Source organism: Papaver somniferum, chromosome 3, assembly GCF_003573695.1.
Source record: "Papaver somniferum cultivar HN1 chromosome 3, ASM357369v1, whole genome shotgun sequence".
NCBI classification, from domain to species: Eukaryota; Viridiplantae; Streptophyta; class Magnoliopsida; order Ranunculales; family Papaveraceae; genus Papaver; species Papaver somniferum.
The window spans coordinates 117,615,336-117,630,055 of NC_039360.1; the positions used below are offsets into that span (position 1 = coordinate 117,615,336).

General features: G+C 37.5%; 4 protein-coding genes across 4 annotated transcripts; 3 read left to right on the forward strand and 1 right to left on the reverse strand.

Annotated features, from left to right (window-relative positions):
• Positions 1-1,145: 1,145 nt before the first annotated feature.
• On the forward strand, positions 1,146-3,817 carry LOC113357132. The gene is made up of 5 exons (XM_026600421.1): positions 1,146-1,445; positions 1,530-1,641; positions 1,887-1,960; positions 2,049-2,675; positions 3,202-3,817. Exons 1-5 carry the CDS (start codon positions 1,242-1,244, stop codon positions 3,328-3,330), a joined length of 1,146 nt encoding a protein of 381 aa, XP_026456206.1. The 5' UTR covers positions 1,146-1,241; the 3' UTR covers positions 3,331-3,817.
• A 485-nt stretch (positions 3,818-4,302) lies between these two features.
• On the reverse strand, positions 4,303-4,764 carry LOC113359891. The gene has a single exon (XM_026603459.1). It carries the CDS (start codon positions 4,762-4,764, stop codon positions 4,303-4,305), a length of 462 nt encoding a protein of 153 aa, XP_026459244.1.
• A 790-nt stretch (positions 4,765-5,554) lies between these two features.
• Positions 5,555-8,451, forward strand: LOC113357133 (transcription initiation factor TFIID subunit 11-like). The gene is made up of 3 exons (XM_026600422.1): positions 5,555-6,004; positions 6,110-6,180; positions 7,530-8,451. The coding sequence occupies exons 1-3, from the start codon at positions 5,630-5,632 to the stop codon at positions 8,068-8,070; spliced, it is 987 nt and encodes a 328-aa protein (XP_026456207.1). The 5' UTR covers positions 5,555-5,629; the 3' UTR covers positions 8,071-8,451.
• Positions 8,452-10,161: 1,710 nt separating this feature from the next.
• On the forward strand, positions 10,162-14,491 carry LOC113357134 (calcium-dependent protein kinase 28-like). Its single transcript, XM_026600424.1, has 12 exons — positions 10,162-10,832; positions 11,354-11,484; positions 11,602-11,643; positions 11,736-11,847; positions 11,939-12,017; positions 12,125-12,294; positions 12,459-12,585; positions 12,749-12,864; positions 12,950-13,057; positions 13,240-13,302; positions 13,496-13,669; positions 13,791-14,491. The coding sequence occupies exons 1-12, from the start codon at positions 10,446-10,448 to the stop codon at positions 13,965-13,967; spliced, it is 1,686 nt and encodes a 561-aa protein (XP_026456209.1). The 5' UTR covers positions 10,162-10,445; the 3' UTR covers positions 13,968-14,491.
• The last annotated feature ends 229 nt before the right edge of the window (positions 14,492-14,720 follow it).

The window sequence follows — 14,720 nt, forward strand, 5'->3', positions numbered from 1 at the left end:
TCCTTTGGACATTACCTTATCCACCAAAAGTACAGCTTTTCTTGCGGAAAGCACTTAACGAGAGTCTGCCAACCTTCCACATTCTCAACCGCATTCACCTGTCCAACTCCAACTTATGTCCCCAATGCAATTCTGATCCTGAAACAACCGCTCATATCTCACTTCATTGTCCGCCTCCATAAACCCTCAAACAATTATATCCCAACTCCTTCAAACAAAAACTGGTGACGAAGTCATTACAACATTCTGCTTTCCTTTTTGGTCCATATGGCTAGCCAGAAACGACGCAGTATATAACCAAAAGCAACCAAATCCCACCAACATAATGCAAATGGCCACCAATCTTCAGTAGGAATATTCATGGGCTCAGCACAACCTCCCACCGGTGCTATCTGCAAACGCTGCACATATGATTCACAATTCAACTACAATTTCGGTGGGGTGGATCAAACCTCCCATAGATTGGATCAAAATCAACACATACAGGGAAGCTAGAAGACATCCGGAACTAGCAGAAACGAGTATTACATGCAGAGACGATGAAGCTATCACAATCTTAACAATTGCCCAAACTCTGGGTATAACCACCGCCCTTACAGCTGAAACGTGGGCCATGCTTATCGCGTCAAAAACGACTACAGAACGAGGGTGATCAAAGGTGCAAATTCAAAACGAACTCGAAAAATCTTCGGAAATTCACAACCTCGACCTTTGAACCACCTTGGTACTTAAGCAATATGATAGCTGAAATCAAGCTTAAATTGGTCCAAATCCCCATAAAGCATAATTAAGGGAAGCAAACCAGGCAGCAGACGGATTGGCAAACAAAGCAGCGGACGTCAGCGCAATAGTAAATTTATCAACAACAATCTGGAACCACGAAATTTCTTTGTGTATTTGTCTTGTTGTAATGGTGACTCTATGGGTACAACGTACCCCATGTAATTTTGTCGTGATTTTAATAATGTATCATGCTTCAAAAAAAAAATAGAAAAAGAAAAAAAAATGAGGTAGAGCGCAGTTCCCAACGGTCTTAAGTGCAATTACCCCTCACAAGTCAAAACTTACCGTTTCGTCCGTCCCGTACCATAAGCGCAACAAGATGGACCTGTTTCCCCTTTCGACCGTTGTAAACACTCAAGAGGCAGAGCCTTGTTAAAATTAATTTGAAACCTTTTTCTGTTCATTATCATTATTTTCTTCTTCCTTCTTCTTATTCTTCTTTACACAAGTCTTTAAAAATGTTAGTAGATGAAGCTTCAACAATCTCCTCAGATCGTCTTCAATGGGAGAAACTATTCAATCACCTAGTCCATATTTTAAAAACCCAACAAACCCAGCTTGAATCTCTTGTTACTGATAGGAAATTACTCCAAGATCGAATCAAAATTCAGTATGACCGTTTTGTTTCTGAAGTTCGTATACTTGAAGATCAAATCTCTCAGGTAAATTTGAAGAAAAAAACCCCCTTTTTGTGTAATTTTAGGACTAGGGTTTGAAAATTGAGGGATTTTTTGATTTTCTTACAGATGAAGAAGGGTCTTACGATGGAAGAGATGGCCAACTCGGTAGAACTTAAAAAGTTACATTTGATTCTCGGGTTCAAACAGAGGGAATCTTTTCTTTATAAACGCAAAAGTGGTAAGCTTTTTTCTGCTTCTTAGAATTAGGGTTTCTGCTGGTCTTAGTAGAAATATTCTTTATGGGATGAAATATTATTTTTTTCGTGGATTTACAACCAATTGGAGAAAACTCCAAATTTGTTTCTGTTTGTTTTTCTTAGTTTCATTTTTTTTTTTTTGTGAATTTTTCTTAGTTTCATGTTTTCTTCGTCTTTTCCGTGGTCTGTAACATCTTTGGTGTTTGACTTGTTTGTGTAAAAACAGATGATGCACATGATGATTTGCACGACTTCAAATCATGGTTTGACTACCTGAGCCGTAAATGTGCCGAGCAGGAAGTATGTTATTTTAGTTTACTTGAATTTTTATTTCAGGCTTTTATGTGCAAGAGTATCTTGTTAATCACCTTCTTTTATCGATTCATAGGAAAAACTTGGAGGCATCGTTGTGGATGCCGAGAAACATAAAGATGGAGAAAGCATCTTAATATCTGCCAAAAATACTAGGGAAGACGAACGACGTTGTAGGGCATTGGAAATTGAGGTGAAAAAACTGAAGCGCGAGAATGAGAATCTTACATCAAAGCACAAAACTGATGTTTCAGCGCTGCTGTCAGAGAGAAATTTTGTGTGGAACCAGCTCAAGAAGATGGAAAATGACTACTCTGATCTCTTAAAATGTAAGCGCGCTGAAGTTTCTCAAGCAAATGAGAAGATAAGGGAACTGCTAACTAGCGTGGAGAAGATGCAGTCATCGAATGATAAAAAGGATGAGACCATTGTGATTTTAAAAGCTAAGGTAGCTAAGCTTGAGGAAGATATGGTCAGAAGCAATATTGAAATGTCAACACAGTCGAGAGAATTAGAACGGTTGAGAAAACCAAGAAATGGTTTAAGTACCCCGTTCTTAAAACATTGCACAACGAAAACCAGTACCACGACCACAAAAACCGCAGAAAGCCAGATGGATCCTACGAGTAGTCATACATTGGGAAGGCATGTGAATATCGAATCAGCCAGATCAGAAACCTCGAATGATAAGAACTCTGAGAAGGTACCTTAAATTTGATGAACTTTTACATGTACAAGCTTGTTGTTGTTCATGTTTCAATTTCAATTGTTTGAGGGACCTATTTTATATTAATCTAGCACATCATGAAGGAGTGGAGAACATGAGTTTTTTTTTAGCGAATGTAACAAAACAAAATTGATGCCTTCTTTCCCTGCAGTAACTAACATCAGGAGTGGGTGAGTATACCACTTTATGACCATCAACACTCTTTATCAGGCCAGGGCAATAGCATCAAAAAATAACTGATATGGATGCTTCTTTTCATGTGTTATGCATCGTATGTAAATTTGAGCTGCCATGGACTTTCCATTCAAAATCCTCTCAAAAGCTTGTATTAATTGACCTGAACTAAATGACCTCGTTTAAAGTATTTCTTGGTTATGATTTTTCCACTCACAGCGTTTCAATGAGAAATATCTTACTGTTGAGTGATATAACTCTTGAATAATTCTTCTTGTAGTATTTAAAGGATGACTCAGTTTGTTGTTTTTATTTGTGTGATCATCAGGTAAATAGGAGAAGTTCAAAGAGAAAGACAGCTGAGGAAAATTCTAAATCAGGCACTCCAAGTTTGTTCACATCTGAATTTAAAGTTCCAAAACTAAAGAACCCTTCTTCAAAGTCCTCTATAACTTGATTCACAATGGCCAAATCTATATTTAATTATTTATTCACAATTCCATGCTAAAGCAAGCAAGCAGGCAGGCAGGCATTTCAGAAGGGTATGGCTGGTCCTTCCAACCTAAGTTTTTAAGTTAAGAAGTCAATTGGTGTTCTCTTGATTTCACTGTGCTTCTGTTTATTCACAACTCCATGCTAAAGCAAGCAGGCATGCATGCAGGCATCTCAGAAGGGCATGGCCGGTCCTTCCCGCCTAAGTTTTTTAAGTTAAGAACTCAATCTTGTGTTGTCTTGATTTTACTGTGCTTCTGTTTATCATCTGTTTATCATGTATACATGCTTAAGCTCTATCAAGCTGGAATCCACCTGTATGATTGCTCGAATCCAGTTCCTCCATGTATCTTAGGAGTCACAATGTATGCTAATGTAATTGTTTAAAGATTAGTAGATTTGTACATTTTATTGTTTTGTTTAATTTAAAAAACAGTTCTCCAGTTTAATTATTCTCTGTTTTGTTGCCTAATGATTAAGCATAATTATGATGGATAAAGGTTAGAAAGAAGCATTTTTTTTTTCTTTTTTCCACCTGTTGTAGTTAGGAATAAAGACGAACAAACTTGATTTGAGCAGTGCCTAATGATTAAGCATAATTATTATGGATAAAGGTTAGAAAGAAGCATTTTTTTTTCTTTTTTCCACCTGTTGTAGTTAGGAATAAAGACGAACAAACTTGATTTGAGCAGTGTAGATAACTGTTTAGTACATCAAGACATAGTTGTTAGTATATTTAAGATCAACTTGAACATAGAGTAGTGCTGAAGAACAGTGAAACCTCAATATGGCTTACTAGTCTTGACAAAACAGATGAACAAAGATATTCCCCAAACCCGAAAGACAACATAGCTTACTCAAGTGATTGTTACTCTTAATCGGTTATTAATAATTCAACTAGTATATAGATTGTGGAAATTTGGAATACTACTTGCATTCAATCTGACCTCCGGAGAGGTCTAAACCACTGCGAATCGAAGGATGATTTGTAAAAGATCATCACTATAAGCACCACTACAATTAGAGCAACACCCCACGGTGATGATGTTGATGAACCAGCATGAGTACTACCAACTGCTTGACCGCTGTCTTGATGATGCTGTGATGGGCGTAGACGAGGAAATCGAAATACAAAGCTTCTACCATTACCGTCAGAGGACATGGAACGGACAACAAATATGAGTATTACAGGAAGTACAAAAAGGAAAATTTGGAAATTGAACATTGTGTGTTCCATTTGAGCTTTGTAACCTGTATATTGCGAGATAGTGAGGAAGAGAAGAACAATGGCGAAAATGGCAAGCAGGGGGAGAGGAGGAAGTGAAGTGTTGGAGAGGGTATTGGAAGTCCATCCTTGTTTCCATTCTGGACCTCTTCTCTCACTCCAAAACCAACCCATGTTTTTCGGTGTTCTTGTTTGTAGTGTAAAATGAGTTCGTCAGTTTGTAAATGTAATATTGAGGAGCTCTTAAGAGGATTAAATAGGTGGTGTGTGCGACTGTTTCTCATATTACAGCTTTGGGAGTGCAGCAGCTTTGATTGCTTTAGAATAAGTGCTGATCAAAAGTAAAGGATTCCGACTGTTGTTGTGTGAGAGATAGTTTCTTTCTCTTTTAATTTAGTCTTGCTCAAGCAAAGGTATTGATGCTAGAAGATATAATAAAGTGGATGCACTGTTGCTGTGCATGATTTTTTTGTTCTTATAATGCAGAGGAAGGAATATATTCCCCTAAAACACTTAAAAAGCTAAACAGAAATATGAGAATACTAGAAGTCAGTTTCTATAAAGAGTACCGTAAACAGGTTCCTTATCTAGATGAGTTTACAAAACTTTGTTCAAGCATGGCTTGATTTCAAGGTTTGACAGACTTGTCTGCAGCTTGTTTGTGCAACAGAAGCAATTACGCTTCTGGATGAAATTTTTCTAGTTTTCGTTGCAGGAATCCCAAAAAACAAACATGAAAAATCTCTGGGTGTGGGTGGTGTTTGCCCAAAGCCAGACAAGCCGAACGCCAGAGGAATTCAAGCTGTATCCCAGTTCCAGCTCTGGATGGCAGATTGGCAGGTGCCCCATGGGAAGAAAACAGGTCATCACTAAAAGGCTAGGTTTGGGCTCAAATTCTTGTACAGGCTCAGAAAGAGGCCCATAATAGGGCAAACTGCCTGCTACTATTATTCTTTTAATTCTCTCCAAAGGTAAAACTTCTTCCCTGATTCATCAAGGGTTTTCTGAGCTTTCTCCGTTTACCAGCGCTTGAAGAAGAATGCGTGAATCAGATATGGAGATGGATAAGAAGAAGAAGAAGAAGAAGAAGAAGAAGAAGAAGAAGAAATCTGTGAAAGATGAGAAGGTTGATACTGAGAAAGATGAAAAGAAGCAGCAGCCGAAGAAGAAGTCTGAAAATGAAAGTTCAGTGGGCCGTGTCAAGAAATCTAAAGTGAAGAAAGAAGAACCTGTCTGCTCAGAAGAAGACGAAAAACCAGCCATTAAAACTACTTCAAAGAAGGCTGTAATGGTTCCAACAAAAACGGCAAAGCAAAAGGTGTTGAAAGTGGAGGAGAAGACTCAAAAGAGTGTGGTTGTTAAGACTAGGAAAGTGTATGATTTGCCTGGACAAAAGCGTGACCCTCCTGAAGAAGTATGTATATTGACACTCTTAGGTTTGAATTTTTTTTTATGGAATTAAATTTCTCTTTGGGGATTTTTACTAATGGGTTTGATGGAGTTTTTGTTGGATTTGCAGAGAGATCCATTAAGGATTTTCTATGAAACTTTGTACAAGCAGTTGCCTAATAGTGAAATGGCTGCCTTCTGGTAAGAGTTTATTTGTTTGTTTGCATTGATGAATTTCACTTGTTTGATTCTACTGAATATAGGTTTGAATTGATTGGGATTGTTCCTAAAGAATGTCTTGTTAGTGCCTTCGTTCATAAGAATTAGGGGGAAGGGAGAAGCAATTGGGCGTTAGAAGGGTTGTGTATTGTGGAATAACAAACATATTACGGTAAATCACGAAGACATGAACTAATATGTGCTTGACTCAAAAATACTGGTTTGTGTCCGGCTTTCCTTGGCAATACACATCCTATTGGTAGTTAAGCTTGCAAATACTTTATTAGGAACTGTTTGTGAGGTTCGATTAACAGTTTGGTCGTATGTCCAATGTGACTCATGGTGCTCATGCTACCTTTGCTATATGGAGCGAGCATGCATTCTTGGTAGCCATGTGGTTCACCGAAGGCCAACATATATGCACTGCTTATATAAAGGTCTAGTATATATCTGTCAAGTAACATGCTGCATGATTCATGGATATAAGCATCATGGTACATGTGTCAAAGGGCCAACTAGTAATTCTGGATGATGTAATAATGGTGATAATTATCCGCTGTTCAGCTTCTTGTGGGATGCCATCCTTATCTCTTTGGGCCACCTTATAGTGCTGAGATTTTGGAAACCTTTTGTTAGGTAGGCAGGTTATAGCTTTCCGGATTCACGTACTCTGTCGTTTCACATGTTTTCTCAACATTGGTCTTTACTAATAGGGTCGCGATAGGCTTGGCGAGCCAGTGATAGACTAGTAGAGGCGAGAGCAGTACCAAGATTGGTGGAGAAGCTGCCGCGCTGCACAATTCATCACCCTGTAAGATACGAATGAATTAGTATAGATGAAACATAAACTTGTAGCTGCTGCTGTTAAAGCTGAGAGTTCAGTTTACACAGATTAGGGTCCTTGTAGGTTTGGTTTGCACATTGAAACATAAACCTAGAATAAACGTTTGGTTCAAATCATCATTAAAAACGAAGAAAACCGCTTGCAGACAGTCTGAAGAGGAAGTGGCATGAAATCAACTCCCACTTCCTTGCAAATCAAGTAACATATGTTACACTGACAGTACCATGGTGATTGATCCCCCTCTCTTACTCCTTTACGGTGATGCACATTGTATATGTTGTTGAGCATCTCCCTTATTGATTTCCATCTTAAGAAATTGCACATATGACATATAAAAGCAAATCTTTTGTTGTTCAGCCTGTCTACTTCCTGAGAGATGGGGTCGGTTCACTATTGCCTCTACCAATGCTAATTATCCCCATTTCCGCCTGTTGTATGAAATGTATTTGCTAATTTCTGACGAAATGCATACCACATGTCACTGCAGGATGCTGGAGTCTGGTTTGCTACCTAGAGAAGAGGCAGCCAAAGTGTTTCAGAAGAAACAAAAGAAAAAAGTACTCAACTCTCCTATCAAGGCTATCACCACCACTTCTGTCAAGGAAACGACAAAGTCTGCTACTGTTAAGAGAGTCAAATCTTCTCCTGCTGCTTCTTCCGCGAAGAAGAGCAAAGATTCAGGATCAAAGCCCGTAGTAGCAGCAAAGAACTCAAAGAAACGAAAGGAGGAGGACAGTGCTTCAGAAAACGAATCTGACGATGAATTCGTTTTGTCTAAGAGCAAAGATTCCGGAAAGAAATCCGTATCAGCAGAAAAGAACTCAAAGAAACATAAGAAGGAAGATAGTGATTCGGAACACGAATCTGACGATGAATTCGTTTTGTCTAAGAGCAAAGATTCCGGAAAGAAATCCGTAGCAGCAGCAAAGAACTCAAAGAAAAGTAAGAAAGAAGATAGTGATTCGGCAAAGGATCCTGACGAAGAATTCGTTTTGTCTAAGCTGAAGCGGAAGGAACTTAAAGCTTGAGGCAGTATGTTAACTCTGATCCCTAACTGCAAGTGACCTTATTTTGTCTGGCGTACTTCCTCACTAGTATAGTAACTATTAGTAGTCACTTGGACTATGATAAGTCTGGTTTTAGTAAATAGCACACTAGATCTTTGACTCACAGTTATCATCTAATGAACGTGCCCCTTTCTTAACTCGTAATGCTATAATAGCAGAGAACACACAGAGGTTTGGTGTCTATATCTGTGATCTGTATGTATTTTCTGTTTGTATCAGGCCATCAGAATCAAAAGACTACTTTTGCCCTTTTTAGTAGTCTTATGTACAACAGCATGTGTATTCTAATTTGCAGGATCTGTTTGAAATGCATATACAAGTACAATGGTACTAATGCTATCATAGATTTGTAGTCACTTTTTAAGAGAACTGGAAATACCTAGAAAGTGTTTGAAATAAATAAATTATTCTTCACGTAACATGATTTTCCTTGAGAGATTAAAGAATAACTAGATACTAATAAAACTAATAATGCACTTAGCACTAAATAGATACCATTTACCCTAAATATATTGATTGTGACACTTTTCTCAACATTACGTGTTACCCTAACATGATTAAGATCTTAGTCGATGGATTTGGTGTTGAATCTGAGTCCCCATTACAATATAATACTACTAGTAGGAAATGTTACTATTATATTGCATCACATCTTTATTGATAAAAAAGATGAGTTATATAATAAGCAAATGATTCATATATAGAGTAATCACAAAAATTAGTGTCACTTTCTATAGTATCACAATTAAGCTTTTGATTGATTTTGCTAAAGTCATTTAAGGTATTTTCCCTTTGTTTTTCTGAGTATTAGTTTAACATTTTTGTCTGCATGCTGCTGTGTGTCTAAAATGTTGCTTTTGGTTTGTGTTTGGTTTAGACTTAAGACAATAAGAGAAAAGTCTTAAACCTATAACGATATTCTCTCATTTCTTTCGTTCTTTCTTTTACTTTACTCAAGATTCAAGTGCATAATAATACATGATCGTAGACAACAAAACTGACTTCCAGACGGTCTTGTATCCTTAAATTGACAATTAGGTAATATGCTTGCGGATGATAATTTACTACTGTATTTATCTTTCGATGGGATTGAGAGCGGGGAATTCGCTATTTTTACACGTTAGCGTGTCTAGAACCTAGTTAGTAAGTTCGCGAATCATTCGCGAATTTTACCGTTTTATTCGCGTACATTTGCAACTCCGAACCCAAGTCGCGTATTATGTGGCATTTCCGGATTATTCGCGAACCGTTCACGAATTTTACATATTCCGAATGATACGTCCGCTTAATTCGCCATAAATTCTTTAGCTTTTACTTTTCAAAGACTCCACTTTTTGGGCTTTACTGCCTTCCGAGCATACACGATCGAATATTAGACGTGTTGTAATTTTTATGAAACAAAAACGACTGAAGAGATTTGAAGGTGAAGATGAGAGAGATCTCAAACTCACTAACCAAGCATCTAAACCACCATACGACGTCCTCTTGGATAACTAATGTTGTATATATTATTAATATCATCATATTAAGTTTATTTTTTCTTTAAATAACTCACACATATGTATAAAAATTGGTCTATGACCTTATAAATACAAATTATTTGTTATATATAGATACCGAATTTTCAGAGCCGAACTCACATTTATAAATCGAATTATACACGTACGTATGCCGTTCCGAATTACTGACGAATCACGTCCCGTTGACCGAATTTTGGACCGAATCTGGATTTTACAAAATCGTATAATACTCGTACGTTTGCCGTTCCGTACGTTTACCGAATCCTGAATTGCTAACTAGGGTCTAGAATTCCAGCAATCCTGCCAGCTGCTAAACAGATAAAAAGATAATCAGGCGGAACAGATAGTTATATCATTGATCTTAGTCAATAAAACAGTGTGATTAAACAAAGGTGTACATAGGTTGACCGTTGACCCCATTCACGTCACATCTTACCATATCATCATTAAAAAAGGAGAAGGTGATTACTTTTTTTTTTCTCATTAGGAAAGGAAAAAACTATGGAAATATTAGGAAACAATACAAAAAGGAATGTTGTAAAAAAAAAGAAAATCAAATTTCGTACAAACTAATGCATGTTTTTCGTTTTTTCTTGTTTTTAGTTTTAAACAAAAGACAATACCAGAAGAAAGGAGAGGTAGCTTCTGCACCTCTCCTCTCCTCTCCTCTCCTCTCCCCTTCTGCACATCCATCTCCCTCTTTCTCTGTCTCTTCCTTCAAGCAATACAGAAACCCAAGGGGAGGCTCCACCTTTTTTTTATCACGATAACATTTCCTGAACCCTGTCCTTCGATCTGTACAATCTGTAAATCAATATGGGTCTATGTTTATCAAAGACGAGAGTTTCTAATGGAGGCAAAACAACCACCACGACAACCACAACCACAACTAATAAACAACACAAAGAGGACAACAATACAAAATCATCAACAACGACAACAACATCTCATAATAATCATAAGCAACAACAACAAAGGAATTCATCACAGCAGCATAGCCAAAAGGCAAGAGGTGGTAGCACGAAGAGATCAAGTGGGATTGTTCCTTGTGGGAAAAGGACTGATTTTGGTTATGATAAAGATTTTGAAGAAAAGTATTCTATTGGTAATTTATTGGGTCATGGCCAGTTTGGTTATACTTTTGTTGCTACTGATAAATCTAATGGAGATCGTGTTGCTGTGAAAAGGATTGACAAAAACAAGGTATGCTTGCCATTTTTAATTTCCACTCCATTTACGTTTTTTAAAATTTCCAGATTAGATAAGTTTACAGTTGATTTAAGGTTCTATCTACCTTTTTTGATATGATTCAAATAGATTCTGAGCAACCCTTTTCTGGGTTATGTCTGAAATCTTTCACCTTTTCTCGGTATGATGAATAGGGATCAGTATAAGTTGTCACCTTAGGGAATATTGCAAAAGACAATGTGTGGTTCTTTTCACTTGTGGAATATAATCGAATTATCTGTTGAATGTGGATTCAAAATTAATTGGATTCAGAGAAATGGTCGTTTGCGAGCTCCATTGTACATAAAATGGGGATCGAACATTATATGCTACTACCGGATAGTAGCTTAAATGTGTCATATGGATCCCAAGTGGAGATTGCTGGTCACTGGTGTTTTTTTTTCTCTCTTCTTGTAATGAAGTAATATTTGCCACTCAATTAATGGTTTATTGACATCGCATGTTTCTGAAAGAACTCGCGTTGTGTATGGTGGCAGATGATTCTTCCAATCGCTGTTGAGGATGTTAAGCGAGAGGTCAAGATATTCCGAGCACTCACAGGTCATGAGAATGTAGTTCAATTTCATAACGCGTTTGAGGATGATTCTTATGTCTACATTGTAATGGAGTAAGATTTCAGTTTCTTTTTTCTCTTTCACCTTCTTGGTCCAATCCTGGTTCTAGATCTCTAGTTTGATATATTTTCTGCTTTGATTTTAAAGTTTTTTTTTTAATCTTATATTAGATTATGTGAGGGTGGTGAATTACTGGACCGTATATTATCCCAGTAAGATGTCTCAACCATTTGCTTTGCCACTATTCAATTTGTATAAGTTGATAATTGCAGTTCTAAAACAGAATTCAATCATTTAAATTCAGGAAGGATAGCCGATACACTGAGAAAGACGCAGCAATAATAGTACGCCAGATGCTTAAAGTTGCAGCTGAGTGCCATTTACATGGTTTGGTACATCGCGACTTGAAACCCGAGGTACATTCTGAGTACATTAAACGGATGCAACATTCTGCTTGGTTACATTACCTTTTTTGCCTGCTTACTTAAAGCATTTTATTGGTCCCAGAATTTTCTTTTCAAGTCATCCAAAGAAGATTCACCACTTAAAGCCACAGATTTTGGTCTGTCTGACTTCATAAAGCCAGGTCAGTAAAGGCTCTGCAAGAAAAAGAAATTCTCATCTCAAGGATTAAGAACAAAAGTAATGGTATATAAATACACCGTTCACTGAGATTAATTGTTCTCAATGCAGGAAAAAAGTTCCAGGACATTGTTGGTAGTGCATACTATGTTGCTCCAGAAGTACTGAAACGTCAATCTGGACCTGAATCAGATGTTTGGAGCATTGGTGTTATTACATACATTTTGCTATGTGGCAGGCGTCCATTCTGGGATAAGACTGAGGATGGCATATTCAAGGAGGTATATCACATTTTTATATTTTGCGTGTTTATCTTGGTAGCGCGGCATGTTCACAAGTTTACTTACATGCGTTGTCTTACATTCCTATAGTATTTAAGTTCAAAACTTCAAGTGCAACTCAATATGAACCCGGTGCTTACTCATTTCAGAATCATTTGTTGCAGGTCCTTAAAGGAAAGCCTGACTTTGGAAGGAAACCATGGCCAAGCATAAGCCACAGTGCTAAAGATTTTGTAAAGAAGTTATTGGTGAAAGATCCTCGTGCAAGATTAACTGCAGCCCAAGCCTTATGTAAGTATCTGTTGGTTTGTCTCTTCCCTCTCCTTTCTTTCTTCTGTCTACCAGTCTCTGGCAATGGTGTTTGCACTTTTTCTTGCCGGTCTGCTTTGATATTTTTTACTTACCCTTCACTTTTATATGATGAGTTTGTTCTGATTGAGGTCCACTTTTGCAGCACATCCATGGGTTAGAGAAGGAGGAGATGCATCCGAGATCCCTGTGGATATTTCTGTTCTATCCAACATGAGGCAGTTTGTGAAATACAGCCGTTTTAAACAGTTCGCGCTTAGGGTAAGCAACTCTTAAGTTTTTTCACCTTGACTTCTTTCGTAGCTTTATTCAGGATTTCTTATCATGCATTTATTGTCCCTTTTAGGCTTTGGCAAGCACACTTGATGAAGACGAGTTGGCCAATCTCAAGGATCAATTTGATGCAATTGATGTGGATAAAAATGGGTCCATTAGTCTTGAGGAAATGAAAGAGGTACGTTCCCATTCACATCATTGTGGTGTTTACGTAGAATCAAAATGATAACCACATATTTTTATGATTATGTGAACCTTGGTAATGTAGTGGCAGGAAATAATTAATGATGTTAATGAATTTGGACTTTGGAATTGTTTAGTTTCTCATATATCCTTATTTCTTTTTGTTTCTGGATACAGGCCCTTGCTAAAGATCTTCCTTGGAAAATGAAGGAGACGCGTGTTGTTGAAATACTTCAAGCGGTAAGCAAATTTTGTCAAATTTTGTTCAACAAGGATTTCAAATACTGTAATAAAACAAAACTGTAGCCACGACTTAACATTGTAGATTTCCTAACCGTTGTCATAAACATATTACTTGTATTCCATTCTCCAAACTCCCAATTTGTAATGTTTTGTGATTTTTTTTGTGGGTTTTCTTTTTTGCTCGAGGCAGATAGACAGCAACACAGATGGGCTTGTGGACTTCTCTGAATTTGTTGCAGCAACTATACATGTGCATCAGTTAGAGGAACATGACTCTGAGAAGTGGCAGTTACGGTCTCAAGCCGCTTTTGAAAAATTTGACGTGGATAGAGACGGATTCATCACACCAGAGGAATTACGGACGGTGAGTATATTAAATACACTAATATCTTTCTCATATTGACAATACGCGATGTTCACTGGCCCGTTAAATGTAAATATCAGTTTGTGGTCTTCACTGAGGTTGGATATATTGTTTGTTGTAGCACACTGGACTGAAGGGTTCTATTGATCCACTCTTGGAAGAGGCAGACATCAACAAAGATGGGAAGATTAGTTTACCTGAATTTCGGAGACTTTTAAGAACCGCCAGCATTTCTTCAGTACGAGGAAGTAATAACACACGAAAATCATCCAGTATGAGGAATTCTCGCAGACTATAGCATCCAGATATGGCAGAAGTATATATGCTCATGGTTTGAAGATAGATAGAGAGATAGAGAGCTGAGACAGGGTGGGAGAGGTTATCTGATTTGTCCTCAATGACCAACTGCTGTTACCATAACTCCAATGCTAATTCATATGACTGAGCGTCATTGGCGGGGAATCAAGCTTCTTTGAAAGTGATCCATCTTGAGCAATCAGGGATGCGGCTGGTAATGAGCTGACATTTAGTTGTTGATGGTTCGTACAAATTTCCCTGTTGACTTTATTACAACAGGAGAACCTCATTCCCATAAAAGAAACATAAATCCACCATGAACTAGGTATTATAAGTGAGACAGAATTTGAAGGAGTGTGGAGATGGTTGTTGTGAAGCTTCTGTCAATCTTTCTGCTGCAAAATGTAATCTGTGACATAAAATTACGAATACAAATACAAAGTTGGTGTCTTATAAACATATATTTATCATCTCATATATATGTTTGGCCTTATTGTATAAATTGTTACTGCTATTCTTTCTCTAGTTTCCATTTTCCGCTTCTTTCTTCGTGTAGAAACTGTAGAATCTCCAATGCACATGTTGGGAAGTCATGACCACGTTGGATTAGCAAACGAAATGTAAATGAAGATAAATGTTGCTTAGATTCTTATTACATGTGTTCATGATTTTGCAGTTCTTTTTTACATGTCTACGTAGTTTTTGTTGTAATAAGAGCAAGTCTTATGGTGGAATCCATCCATCTTCCATCTTT